General features: G+C 40.8%; 1 protein-coding gene across 10 annotated transcripts in view; it reads left to right on the top strand.

Moving 5' to 3' along the window:
* kiaa0825 (KIAA0825 ortholog) overlaps positions 1-14,989 on the top strand; it is a 743,480-nt gene that overhangs the window by 209,932 nt on the left and 518,559 nt on the right. For 9 of the 10 annotated variants that reach the window (XM_068029704.1, XM_068029699.1, XM_068029700.1 and 6 more), the window contains 2 exons: positions 5,940-6,031; positions 12,884-13,102. In XM_068029704.1, coding sequence (XP_067885805.1) covers positions 5,940-6,031; positions 12,884-13,102 — 311 coding nt within the window. The remainder of the gene's footprint in view (positions 1-5,939; positions 6,032-12,883; positions 13,103-14,989) is intronic. The other variant, XM_068029705.1, reaches the window with a different exon arrangement.

Below are 14,989 nucleotides of genomic sequence, written 5' to 3'. Positions count from 1 at the left end.
CATCAGCCTCCATATCCAAAGGATCATCCTCCGCCATTTCCGCCACCTCCAGCGTGATGCCACCACCAAATGCATCTTCCCCTCCCTTTCCCTGTCAGCATTCCGAAGGGATCGTTCCCATCGTGTGGGCATTTTGAAAGGGCTTCAAGCCCTTCAGGATGGATTTATATATTTAAAGGTGCCGGAGTGATGAAAAGATTCTATAAACGTTTATTTCAACATTGCAATTGCAGGAGGTGTAATACCTGCCCATTTACCTTCTCTCTCCTCACTATCCCAGGCCCCAAACACTCCTTTCAGGTGAAGCAGCGATTTACTTGTACTTCTTTCAATTTCGTATACTGTATTCACTGCTCACAATGTGGTCTCCTCTACATTGGGAAGACCAAACGCAGACGGAGTGACTGCTTTGCGGAACACCTCCTCTCAGTCCGCAAGCAGGACCCCAAGCTTCTGGTTGCTTGCCATTTCAACACTCCCCCCTGCTCTCATGCTCACATCTCTGTCCTGGGATTGCTGCAGTGTTCCAGTGAACATCAACGCAAGCTCGAGGAACAGCATTTCATTTACCGATTAGGCACACTACAGCCTGCCGGACTGAACATTGAGTTCAATAATTTCAGAGCATGACGGGCTCCATTTTGCTTTTATTTTCAGTTATTTTTTTCTTTTTCCTTTTTTTATATTTCTTTTGTGTTTATTTTATTTTATTTCATCTTAGTTTGTTCAGTTTGCTTACCCACTGTTTGTACTTGCGGCTGTTCAATTTTTTGTCCGTTAACACCCTATCTGTACTAATGCTTTGTCTTGCAACACACCATTAACATATTGTTTGCCTTTGCTCCACGACCTTCTGGTCAGCTATTCTGTGACCTTGTCCTATTTACACCTCCTTTGTTATCTCTTGCCCCACCCCCGCTTTACTTGCTTGTAACCTTTTACATTTCTAATATTTGCTAGTTCTGAAGAAGGGTCACTGACCTGAAACATTAACTCTGCTTCTCTCTCCACAGATGCTGCCAGACCTGCTGAGTATTTCCAGCAATTCTTGTTTTTATTTTATATTTGAAAATTCTTTTGTCAGGCTTTTGTCAATTGGAAAACTCATTTTAAGATTGTCAACATTTACCTGCAGTATCAGTTTGGCGAAGCCGTGATAAACCCCAACATTTTTTGAAAGACCTATCATGTTATATGAGCTGCAAAACATGTCACCAATGTAGTATTGTAGCACTGTGAGTGAATATGAAGCCCCATTGGTTTTACCCTGAGTAAAGTCACTGAATCAGTTAAGTCTGGGGGTGACTTGGTGGATGCCGGACGGACAAAGAAGTCAGGGCAGGTAGTGCAGGAGTCCCCAGAGGACATCTCACTTTCTAACCAGTGTTCAGTTCTGAGTACCGATGGGGAGAGGGTTCCTCTGGAGAATGCACTGAGAGTCATGACCGGAATTTCATGGCTGACTCAGCTGTGCTGGAATGGAGAAAAGGGGACAAGAGGGCAATAGTGGTAGGGGATTCTATGGTTACAGGAACATACAGGAGTTTCAGTGGTCGCAGACGTGATTCCAGGATGTTATGTTGCCTCCCTGGTGCAAGGGTCTTGGCTATCACTGAGTAGCTACAAAGTATTCTGTAGGGTGAGGGTGCACAGCCGGAGGTCGTGGTCCACGTTGGTACCAGTGATATAGGTAGAAAGAGGGATGAAGTCCTGCAAAAAGAATTTAGGGAGCGAGGCAGTAGATTAAAAAGTAGGACCTCTGGGTTTCTTCCAGTGCCACGGGCTAGTGAGTATATGAATATGAGGTTAGAGCAGATGAATGCACGGTTGGGGAGATGGTGCAGGAGGGAGGGCTTTAGATTCTTGGATCACTGGGCTTGTTTCTGGCGAAGGTGGGATCTGTATAAGATGGACGGGTTGCACCTGAACCAGAACAGGACCAGCATCCTTGCTGGGAGGTTTGCTAGTTTTGTTGGGGGGTGGGCGGGGGGGTTTAAACTAATTTGGCAGGGGGATGGGATACAGAGTTGAAGCACAGTAGGGGGTGATGTACAACCAAATATAAATGTGAAGCTCAGTCAGTCCGGAGGACAGAGTAAATGTAGATCTGTTAAGGCTCAGGCAAATAATACAAGGCTGGATTGTATCTATTTTAGTGCAAGGAATCTTACTAGTAAGGCAGATGAATTGAAGGCGTTGATTAACACATGGGAATGTGATATAATTGCTATTACTGAGACATGGTTGAGGGAAGGGCAGGACTGGCAGCTTAATATCCCAGGGTATAGAATCTTCAGACGTGATAGCGGAGGGGGTAAAAGAGGAGGTGCATTGCACTGTTGATTAAAGAGACAATTACTGCAGTAAGGAGGGATGATATCTTAGAAGGTTCCTCTAATGAGGCCATATGGGTAGAACTTAAAAACAAAAAGGGGGCTATTACTTGGCTGGGAGTGTACTCCAGGCCTCCAAACAGTCAGGCAGTGGAAGAGGAGCAAATGTGTAAGCAAATCTCAGAAAGGTGAGATAATAATAGGGTAATAATAGTAGGGGATTTCAACTTCCCCTATATTAGTGCAAAAAGCTTAAAGGGGGCGGAATTCTTCAAGTGCATTCAGGAGAGCTTTTTGAGCCAGCACATAGAGAGTCCTACAAGAGGAGGAGCGGTACTGGACCTAATCCTAGGGAATGAAGCCGGACAAATAATAGAAGTGGCAGTGGGGGAGCATTTCGGGGATAGTGATCATAACTCTGAAAGATTTAAGATTGTTATGGAAAAGAACATAGAGGATCTGGAAATAAGATACTGAATTGGGGGAAGGCAGATTTCAATATGATAAAACAGGATCTGGTCAAAGTGAACTGGGAGCAGCTTCTTATTGGAAAGTCTACATCAGACCAGTGGGAGTCATTTAGAAGGGAAATTGTGAGGGTTCGGGTGCAGTATGTTCCTGTAAAGGTGAAGAGTAGGACCTACAGGTCAAGGGAACCCTGGATGTCAAGGGATATTAAGGATTGGATAAGGAAAAAAAAGGAAGCTTATGGCAGATTCAGAGTGCTGAAAACAGCGGAGGCCCGAGAGGAGTACTTAAAAAAGTAATTAGGAGAGCGAAGAGGGGGCATGAAAAATCCCTGGCACACAAGATAAAGGAAAATCCCAAGGTGTTTTATAAGTATGTTAGGGACAAGAGGATAACCAGGGAAAAAGTGGGGCCCATTAGGGATCAAAGAGGCAATCTGTGTGTGGGGCCAGAGGACATAGGTGAGGTTTTGAACGATTATTTTTCGTCTGTGTTCGCCATGGAGAGGGACAATGTAGGTGCAGTGATCAGGGAAGGGGATTGTGATATACTTGATAAAATTAGCATTGAAAAGGAGGAAGTATTAGCTGTATTAGCGGGCTTGAAGGTGGATAAATCCCCAGGCCCGGATGAGATATATCCCAGGCTGCTATGTGAGGCAAGGGAGGAGATAGCGGGGGCTCTGACACAAATTTTCAGATCCTCTCTGTCCACAGGAGAGGTACCAGAGGATTGGAGGACAGCAAATGTGGTACCATTATTTAAGAAGGGTAGCTGGGATAAACCAGGTAATTACAGGCCGGTGAATGGAACATCAGTGGCAGGGAAATTATTGGAAAAATTTCTGAGGGACAGGATTAATCTCCACTTGGAGAGACAGGGATAGTCAGCATGGCTTTATCAGGGGGCGATCATGTCTACCAAATTTGATTGAATTTTTCGAGGAGGTGACTAGAGGTTTGGATGAGGGTAAAGCAGTTGATGTAGTCTACATGGACTTCAGTAAGACCTTTCATAAGGTCCATGGGAGATTGTTTAAGAAAGTAAAGGCCCAGGGTAATTTGGCAAATTGGATTCAAAATTGGCTTAATGGCAGGAGGCAGAGGGTGATGGTCGAAGGTTGTTTCTGCGAGTGGAAGCCTGTGACCAGTGGTGTACCGCAGGGATCGGTACTGGGACCCTTACTGTTTGTAGTGTACATTAATGATTATACGTGAGTAGAAGAAGTATGATCAGTAAGTTCGCAGACGACACGAAAATTGGTGGTGTCGTAAATAGTGAGGAGGAAAGCCTTAGACTGCAGGACGATATAGATGGGCTGGTAAGATGGGCGGAGCAGTGGCAAATGGAGTTTAATCCTGAGAAGTGTGAGGTGATGCACTTTCAGAGGTCTGACAAGGCAATGGAATATACAATGCATGGTAGGATCCTAGGGAGTACAGAGGGCCAGAGGGACCTTGGGGTGCTTATCCATAGATCACTGAAGGCAGCAGCACAGGTAGATAAGGTGGTTAGGAAGGCATACGGGATACTTGCCTTTATTAGCCAAGGCATAGAATATAAGAGCAGGGAGGTTATGATGGAGCTGTATAAAATGCTGGTTCGGCCACAGTTGGAGTACTGTGTACAGTTCTGGTCACCACACTATAGGAAGGATATGATTGCAATGGAGAGGGTGCAGAGGATATTCACCAGGATGTTGCCTGGGCTGGAGCATTTCAATTATGAAGACAGACTAGATAGGCTGGGGTTGTTTTCCTTGGAGCAGAGAAGGCTGAGGGGGGACCTGATTGAGGTGTACAAAATTATGAGGGGCAGTGATAGGATAGATAGGAAGAAACTTTTTCCCTTAGCGGAGCGGTCACTAACTAGGGGGCATAGATTTAAGGTAAGGGGCAGGAGGTTTAGAGGGGAGTTGAGGAGGAATTTTTTCACCCAGAGTCTGGTTGGAATCTGGAACACACTGACTGAAGAGGTGGTAGAGGCAGGAATACTCGACATTCTAGGAAAATTTAGATGAGCACTTGAAACACCATAACATACAAGGCTACGGGCCAAGTGCGGGGAAATGGGATTAGTTAGGATGGGTGCTTGATGGTCGGCGCAGACGCGTTGGGCCAAAGGGCCTGTTTCTGTGCTGTAAAACTATGACTTTATGGTAGCTCTGTTGCAGCCTCATCATTTAATAAAAAATAACACATTGTGTAATTAAAAATATGTTGGTGTAGAATTTCTGTTATGTTGCTGGATTTTCCAGCATAATTCACCCCAAATCCGTCAGTCCAGTGCAAAAGATCAAGGATTTTAAAGCGCACGTTATGTCCAAAGCAAATCAAGTTTCTCTGCTGCTTTAAAAAACTGCACGAAGGAAGCCGGCTCTGTCACATAACTAGTCACCCCCTTAGATTGAATTAATAACCATTGCAAGTTGCCATCACCTGTGCCCATTTGCAGGCCTTTGAGGAGGCTCAAAAAACTCAGCTTTTTTAGCCGCATGGACACTAATGGGCAACTTTTTTTAAAGCTTTTAAATATCAAAAAATATTCAATTTACTAAGAAGCTGACTGTGTACACCAATGAAACTAGAAAATAATTATTTAATTTAAATAATTTTTTAAAAACTCTTTCAGTTATTCAAAATCAGGTGACACATTGGTGGTGTAGTAGACCAAGGTTAGGAATGCTTATTTTTTGTGCCAAACTCATTTTCAGCTCTATCAATAGAATTGTCTCAGGTCATCACTTAAATATATCGAGGAATATTTTTAATACAAAAAAAATTAAGTTCTAAAACACTGTATGGTGTTTTTGCTGGTTCATGGCAGATTTTAAGTTAAGTGATATGCAAATATGTTTGAGCAGAACTTGAGCAAAAAAGTCAATTCAGAAAACTAGTGCAATTTGGACCCAGATTGGTGATTGTTCTACAAGACAGAAACTCTACCCCACTGTTTGGAATGGAAAGTCTTTAAAATTGTTCGAAAATTTTTCAAATCAAAAGCAAAATCATTTTCTTACTTGACTGAAACAGAAGCAATTATTTTTGTGTATATGAGTCTAGTTTGTTAAGACTATATGAGATCCATGACCTGCAGTATGGCAATACTTACACCAGTGCAATGGTATTCCTGTGTTAGGTGTGCTTAAGAAGACCCTAGCAAACATTGATGTACCATCAGAGATGAACAAAGCTAACATCCCAGCTGAGCAGTTACTACTTATGACTGAGGTAATTAAGCTTGTGTTAACTATTCTGTGTTTAATGCCAGTGATTACTATAATAATTTCTTTATTCTTAAAATCTTGATATTTTCAGTCAGAAAGCCACCAGTAGTCTTCAATCTCACTTTTAGCAGATGATAATCTCAAAAGAATTATCCCAGAAAGTGTGTTAATAAAATGGCATAATTGCTTGATAACATGCCCACAGAATCAGCCTGCAGTGTTTTATGAAAGTCAATGAATCTTAATTGTATCGTAAAGTAAGCATTGACTGCAGTTTTATAGTAGAGTGCCAATGTATATACTGTTTGATTTTATGAGTTATTTCTTACATATAATGTTATGAAAGTGCTTCCACTTTTTAATATTTTTTGAGGACTCGTGTTTTAGAATTGTGTATTAGTTTCTCCTATAATTACAGAGGAACCAAGCGACATTAGGGAAATGGAGCTATTACAGGAACAAGTTCCAGGAATATTTCCTGCGTGTGTATTCACGTGAGCAATGGCTAAACAGGATCCATTGTCGGAGGTAAAAGTGGCATCACAAACAGATAGCCATGTATCTGAAATCTTATTTGGGGATTTAGATAATCCAAATGAGATGTTTAACAGACCTTCTATAATTGCAGCACAGCAAGCTGATCCAAAGTTATACTGAATAGCATAGATGGCTCTAAAAGAAGCTGAGGTGAAAGGAGTCCCAGAACGCTATTATATGGCAAACAGAGTTTTGAGGGGGAAATGGAGACCGCCTCATAGACCTGCGGACGAAGACTGGATAGTTGTTGAACAGATAGTGATGCCACCTAAATCTGACTAGGGATTATTAAGGTTAGCACATGATATTCCTTTTGCAGGACATAGGGGAATTCAGAAGACCAAATCACATATAAGCCAACATTATTTCTGGCCAGGTCTTACAAAGGATGTGAGACAATTTTGTAGGACATACCATACATGCCAAATGGTGGGAAAACTGCAACCTACGACAAAACCGGCACCACTAGTTCCCATTACTAGTGATTGAGGAACCATTTAGCAGGGCATTGGTAGATTGTGTCGGACCTTTGCCAAAAACAAAAGCGGGACATCAATACATACTTACTGTCATGGAATTGGCTACTCAATTTCCAGAGGCCATTCCTTTGAGGACAATTACTGCTAAAATAGTAGGAGTAAAGTTAACCCAATTCTTAACTGGGAGATGAGTTACCACTTGAAGTTCAATTGGATCAAGGTTCTAATTTCATGTCTAAGGTATTTCAAGACGTCATTGGCAATTTGGGCATCAGGCACTTGAAATCTTCAGCATAACACCGACAGTCACAGGGAGCTGAAGAGAGATACCACCAAACGCTCGAAACAATGATTAGAACATACTGTATGAATATCCGCAGGACTGAGACTTTCTTTTATTGCCACCAGAGACTCACCGAATGAGTCTCCAGGCTTCAGTCATTTTGACTTGGTTTCCAGACATGAAGTAAGATGTCCTCTAAAACTCATAAAAGACAGATTCTTGGAACAAAAGAATGGATCTTCGATATTGGACTATGTATCTGTGTTCCGGGAAAGTCTCATGAAAGCTTGCGGTGTGGCTCAGGAACACCTTAAAGCATCCCAAGCCAAAATGAAAAAATGGACAGACAAGAATGCAAAAGCCCGCAGTTTTCAACCAGGGGATGACGTATTGGTGTTGTTACCGTTGCAGGGGGAACCATTAAAAGGACGGTTCAGTGGCCCATATAAAGTGATCAAAAGTGTGGGTAAAGTAGATTACTTGATTGACACCCCTGATTGCTGGAAGAAGAACCAGTTGTGTCACCTCAATATGTTAAAACAATGTTATCGCAGATAGGAGGATAAGCCAGAACAGGTATATCAGGTAATCGGGACTATTGAGAAGGAATAGGATAGTGAGGATGAGGCAGAAGGAGCCCAAGACAATTCTCAGATTGAACCTCCAGCTATCAGATTAGCGAATACAGAGTGGCTAGGAAAATTGGACATGTTTTTGCACTTAGAGGCAAAACAACGGAAAGACCTAACCAGGCTTTTCAAAACATTTGAAAGAGTCTGTAGGGATAATCTGGAATGTACAACCTTAGCCACACATGATGTGGATATAGGGGGAACCATTCCTTTAAAACAACATCCTTACCACTTAAGTCCAGACCAACAGGCCCAAGTAAAAGCACAGATCCAATACATGCTGGAAAACAATTTGATCAAACCTAGTCAAAGCAGCTGGAGTTCACCAGTAGTTCTAGTACCTAAACCTGATGGGTCAACCTGTTTTGTATAGACTGCAGAAAAGTCAATGCGGTAACGAAGGCAGACTTGTACCCAATTCCACCTGTAGAAGACTGTATCGACAGAGTGGGCAGTGCTAGGTTTCTTACCAAGATTGACTTGTTAAAGGGATACTGGCATGTTCCTTTGACTCCACGAGCCAGAGATATCAGCTTTTGTAATACCTGACGGTCTTTATCAATGCTGGGTGATGCCATTTGGGCTAAAAAATGCCCCAGTCACTTTTTGAAGATTAATGAATCAGGGGTAGCCAGTGTTCCCAACTGTGTAGCATATCTTGATGATGTACTAATATTGGCAAGAACACTTAAGCCAGCGAAAAATTCTGTTTAAATAAACTACAAGCAGTGGACTTAGTGATAAATCTGGAAAAAAGCGAATTCAAAAAAGCAAGAGTAACTTACCTCGGACACATAATGGGGCAAGGACAGGTATTGCCAAAAACGGCAAAGGTCCAAGCCTTAGTAGAGTTCCCTATCCCTAAATCTAAATAGGAAATGATGAGGTAGTTAGGGATGTGTGGTTTTTACAGGAAGTTTGTATGGAATTTTAGTACTGTGGCTGCTCCATTAACCGACTTGCTACAAAAAAAGAAAAACGAAGTAGTATGGTCAGATGAATGCCAGTCAGCTTTTGAGAAGCCAAAGGCAATCTTAGCTAATGAACCACTGTTGGCTGTTCCAAATTTTATTAAACCCTTTAAAATAGCGATCTATGCTAGCAACTTGGGGGTTGGTGCAGTCCTATAGCAAGATGACGAATCGGGCATAGAGAAGCCAGTTGGATACTTTTCAAGAAAACTGAACTGCCACCAAAAAAGGTATTCCACTGTGGAGAAAGAAACATTAGGACTTTTGCTGGATCTCAAACATTTTGAAATATATGTCCGCCAAGACTGTAAAAACACTTACGAATTAGGAGCAGGAGTAGGAAACTCAAGCCTACTCCGCCATTCAATAAGTTCATGGCTGAACTGATTACTCCACATTTCCAACTACCCTCGATAACCTTCCAACCCCTTGCTTATCAAGAATCTATCTACCTCTGCCTTAAAAATATTCAAAGACTCTGCTTCCAACGCCTTTTGAGGAAGAGAATTCCAAAGACTCACTCTGAGAGAAAAAATTTCTCCTCATCTCTGTCTTAAATGGGCGACCTCTTATTTTTAAACAGCACAAGGGGAAACATCCTTTCCACATCCACCCTGTCAAGACCCCTCAGCATCTTATCTGTTACAATCAAGTTGCCTCTTACTCTTTTAAATTCCAGCGGATGCAAGCCTAGCCTGCTCAATCGTTCCTCATAAGAGAGCCCACCCATTCCAGGTATTAGTCTAGTATACCTTCTCTGTACTGCTTCCAACGCATTTACATCTTTCCTTAAATAAGGAGACCAGAACTGTACCCAGTACACCATATGTAGTCTCACCAATGCCCTGTATAGCTGAAGCATAACCTCCCTATTTTTATATTCAATTCCCCTCGTGATAAACAATAACATTCTATTAGCTTTCCTAATTACGTGCTGTACCTGCATTCTAACCTTTTGCGATTCATGCACTAGGACACCCAGGCCCCTCTGCATCTCAGAGCTCTGCAGTCTCTCACCATTTAGATAATATGCTTTTTTATTCTTCCTGCCAAAGTGAACAATTTCACACTTTCCCACATTATATTCAATTTGCCAGATCTTTGCCCATTCATTTAACCTATCTTTGTAGCCTCCTTATGTCCTCTTCACAAGTTACTTTCCTACCTATTTTTGTGTCATCAGCAAATTTAGCAACCATACCTTTGGTTCCTTCATCTAAGTAATTTATATAAATTGTAAAAAGTTGAGGCCCCAGCACAGATCCCTGTGGCACACCACGTGCTGACCAGAAAATGACTCATTTATGCCCATCCTTTCCTGTTAGCGAACCAATTTTCTATCCATGCTAATATGTTACCCCCTACACCATGAGCTTTTATTTTCTGCAATGACCTTTGATGTGGCACCTATGCCTTCTGGAAATCTAAGTACAATACATCCACTGGTTCCCCTTTATCCACAGCACATATAACACTAATATACACTGACCATAACCCATTTATGTTGGTGGAAAAATTTGAAAACCTAAATGCTAGAATATTTAGATGGAGTTTGTTGTTATGGTCTTATCATTTGAAAAGTGTACATATTTCGGGGAAAAACAATGTTATCGCCGTGCTTTGTGACAAATTTAACCATGCTAACTCATATGGATGGCGATGGTACAAAGAAAATGCTGTAAGTTATCAGTAGAGTGAATGGGTGCATGAATGTGGAAAATGTGAGTGTTTTTTCCCAGTTTCTATTTTTTTTTGTATTGTAATGAAATGCATTTTAGAATGGTGTTTCATTTCGCCAAGGGTGGAGGTGTCACGGAACCATATTTGTTTTCTCCTCGGATTAAAACAGACTGCCTTTAAGACTCCGTTAGAAACTGTGTATCTTTAAGCCAGGGAGAGAAGCTCTTGGATTTCTGAGGCACAGTGTGCCAGCTGCATTTTGTTACTGAGGCAACAGCAGGAGAGAGAACGGTCACATGGTATAATGTTTTGATTTGACTGTGTGTAAAACTGGAAAAAAACATCTGAAACCAGTTTTGAGAGACTCTCCAGCGAAGTTAGCTACTGCAGAGAAGAGCTGTCTATTTTTCTCGGCAAAAATTCTACAAGGAGCTACAGGCCAAGTTAATTGCCTAAGGAGGGAAAAAAAGCCCTTTTTTTTTTAAAGAGAGTGTTTGTATTGCTGAAGTAAAGTTTCGACTGAGAGACTGTTGGTTTCAAGATTCAAGTTGATCTATTGCTGTGCTCATCGTTGAAAGAACTGTTCGATGCCTGCTGCAGCCTAGGTGTTTTGAATGCCTGTCAAGAGCAGACTATTTCATCAAATGAGCATGGAGACTTCAAGTGGCAATTGATTATTATCACATTAGAATACCTCATCCATCAGGAACATAACCCACAAAGACATATTTACTTATTCTTAAGAAACAGCTAATTTTTAAAACATAATTTTTTTAAAAAAAGAAACCGATTATGTGTGTGTATGGGGGAGTTAGGTTAAAATAAGAAGTTATAAGGTTGTTAGACATGGGTTTATCTTAACAGTGTTTAAGATTTAGTTTTTTAATAAATAGTTAATTTGTTGTTGTCTAAAGATACCTGGTTTGGTCTGTTTTATTCTGGGGGTTAATAGAGTGCTTAATTTGGCTGTTTTTCTAGTTGGGAGGGAAAACTTTAATAATATGCTGCGACCTGTGAAGTGATGGGACTGAATTGACGGTGTGTTGCTCCTGCCTCGGTCGTAGCAATGTTGATGAGTTTCATGCTTTGGAACAATCCATGTTTGCAGTCATTGCCAGATCTCATTTGTTTCATTCTTTTAATTATGCAAAGCTAAAAAAAGTTATCAAAAACTTATTTTGAAACATTTGGTCAGACTTTTGTTTCACCTTCTCTCCTTTTATGCCTGTAAGTGGTACAGTAACGGGACAGGTTTTATACAGATGAAGGTATTACTTTGGAATGTGTCAGGCAAATCCCCCACCTACCAAGACTGAGGCACACATTAGTTCGCCACATGAACATTAAAACTTAAAATTGCAAGCCCTGACTGAAAGGACATTTGCATAGTACTAGCAATGTTGGAACAATTGCGACCCAGTCGTTGCTTTCGCAATACACAGAAGAAGTGGACAGACCAATTTTAGTCACATGACTAACTAGCCGTTGCAGAGAATTTGAACTTCCAACAAAGGATTTTGAAGACAGACAAAGCCATGTGCTCATGGAGTAAAGATCTCTCCTGGAACTGAAGCAAGAATTACAGCCTCTCCTGTCTGCCTGCTTCTATCTCCTTCCCACGGAACTGAATCTTGTGAAAACACGTGACACTCAAAGAGAAAAAAGTTTCCTATGTGAACAAGGTTTTAAGAAGATGACTGGGCTCCAATGAAACGCAAGACCATATCTTCAATCAAGGACTACATTGAGCTTGAAAAACAGTAACACAATATTGCCTCAAACTGTTCTACTTATCTTTTCTTCTGCTCTTTTCTGTCCCTATTTGCATATATTGCGTGTGCATGCTAGCTTGGGCATGTCATATATCTGTAGGCATTAACCATATTAGAGTTTAAGTTTAAGGTTTAATAAATTTCATCTTCTTTAAACCAAAGAGCTTGTTCGTGCTCATTTCTTTGCCTTATAATTGGAAAGTTGTGAACAAGGATTCACAAAGAGGGAGTCAAAATACAGTGTGTTTAAAATTAAACCCTGTTACAATAAGACCAGGTGAAGATAGTAACACACCCCTAGACACCTTTCTCACCTGGTCGTAACAAATAATTAAGTTGGATCATAATTTAAATTCATATGAACCTGAACCCTTTATCCCTAAATATTCCTAGATTTTACCCTGAGTTTCAGATTTATTATATTAGCATATCTTACAAGTTTTTATTTTGAATTGTATTTTCTACTTTTTAGCTGTGACTCTATTGTTTGTTTATATTGTAGTCTGTTTCTCTGGAATGTGATTGGAGAAATGCTTTTAAGGGCCTAGCATCTTCTGCAGCCCATTGTGTGAAAGTGGTAATTGAAGATGCATGTTCAAGATGCCTTCAACAAGAAACAAACCAGTACACCACAACTAAAAGCTTGGCAACATGTACTCAGTCAGTGCAAGCTACATGGGATCAGTGCGTGGAGGAAGAGCAACCCAAAAAAGTCGCAAAGGTAATACCAGCATGACAGAATGTTGACATACTCAGTAGAAGATGTGAGATGTCATCAACAGCTTATATACCAGCCATAGTATTCAAGTGTTTGAATAATTATCATTTTAAAAAGAATGTAACAATACACAAAAGCCGAAAGGATCATTTTTGCCCTGTTAAGCTATTTCCATCTGCAGATCATGCAATCTGCTCTTCAAGGCTTTTAGTCACTTTATTTCCATGATCCATAGGTAAATCAAGCAAATCTCCAGAATACCTACCTAATTTGATATCTAATGTCTAATTCATCCTAACCCAATTGTCTTTTATATTTATTTAGTCAGGAGATATCACACTCCATACAGCTTTGAACTATAGCTATATAAACCTGTTCTTATAACCCACACTCTCCATTCCTTAACAAAAAAATTATCTTACCCTTTTTTAAAGGTATGAATCAACACACATATGCACTACTCATGATCAATGTTACAAAATAAAAGAAGGCACAGCAGGAAGAACAGTAATACCAGAGCTTAATAAACCAGCTTCATCATTATGCCACCAACCACATCTGCAAGTCATGCACATGTTGCAATTACGATGGACAACTGGCTCTGAAGGCTCCAAGCCAGCATGAAGCATATTGCAGATCTGTGCCATCTGCTGTAAGGATAGTTGCAGCTAACTTGCACCATAGACGTATCACTGTTCTTATGTTCTTAAATAATATTACCTTGGCAGCTTTCTTAAAACTTGCTTTCTTGACCTGCATGTTCCGAGGTCCTGTGGTTAGTATGCACAATGTTGACTGTGGCAACCATCCATGTCAGGTATACTGCACTGCTGTCTTCTGAGAATGTCACCAGGGCAGTGTTCCTCACATTCAACTTAATTGGCAGCTGCTTCATTTTATCAGCCATCAGGTTCCTCCACCATTTACTCATAAACTCTGTTTCATGCCAACCACTGGATTAGAATGCCCAAATTTTTGTTACCCATTGCAGCCTATGTAAAGATTGGAATACACTTCCAAAATATTCATCAACTTTCTAAAGGCTTTACCCATAATTTTTTCCTTATACGATCACTTATGCTTAACTAGCCAAATGCCTCTAAATTTTCGTAGCAGTTCTTTCTTTGTCCTTTGGTGAGCTCTGAACAAAAAGCACAATATGTGTTGGGTGCTTTGCAAAATTATTCATTAGGGCTGGCCTAGAAAAGCCCAGCAGTTTACCACAATGAGATGTCATGCTCCAGGACTAGAAAATATGTACAAATATTCCAAATGTAGTCTCACCATTGGTACATTTTTTGACTAATAGTTAAGTTGTTTTGGTTCTGTACAGTCTCCAATTCCTGAGGATATGTGGGACAGGGAGAAAGAATGGCAGGATGGTTAATTAACTATATCTATCGATACGTCATGAATAACTATGGTTTCCTAGAGCTTACTTAATTGCCTTAGAGAGTCAAGCCATGTATTGTTTTCTCATTTATTGCCTCCATGAGGTGTTAGCTTCACTAGTGGATAGAGAGGGTAGAGCATAAGATTACACTATGCAACCTTTAGGATGAACATTTCTGGGCCTGATTGCCTTTATTTTCCCTTTTTATGTGTTCATACACCTTCAAGATGCATCTCAGCAGGCAATTCGAGTTGTTGATAACAGATGTAGCCTTTTTTCTGGTTTTATGCTTTTTTTCTTCATTTTTTCTCTGATTTTTCTCCCTTTGCCCCTTTGCAAAAACCATTCTTCATTTTAAGCCTGCGCAACAAATGTTGGTGGTTTATTTCACAGTGAGGGCTATCACAGCTGAAGTTGATCCTCCAACCCATACATTCCCAGGAAAGATCATTGGATAAAGATGAGGAGAGGAAACCCAAGATAATTTCCCTGTCCCG

This window comes from Heterodontus francisci, chromosome 4 (genome assembly GCF_036365525.1).
Source record: "Heterodontus francisci isolate sHetFra1 chromosome 4, sHetFra1.hap1, whole genome shotgun sequence".
NCBI lineage: Eukaryota > Metazoa > Chordata > Chondrichthyes > Heterodontiformes > Heterodontidae > Heterodontus > Heterodontus francisci.
This window is presented reverse-complemented; position numbering and strand designations above follow the sequence as displayed.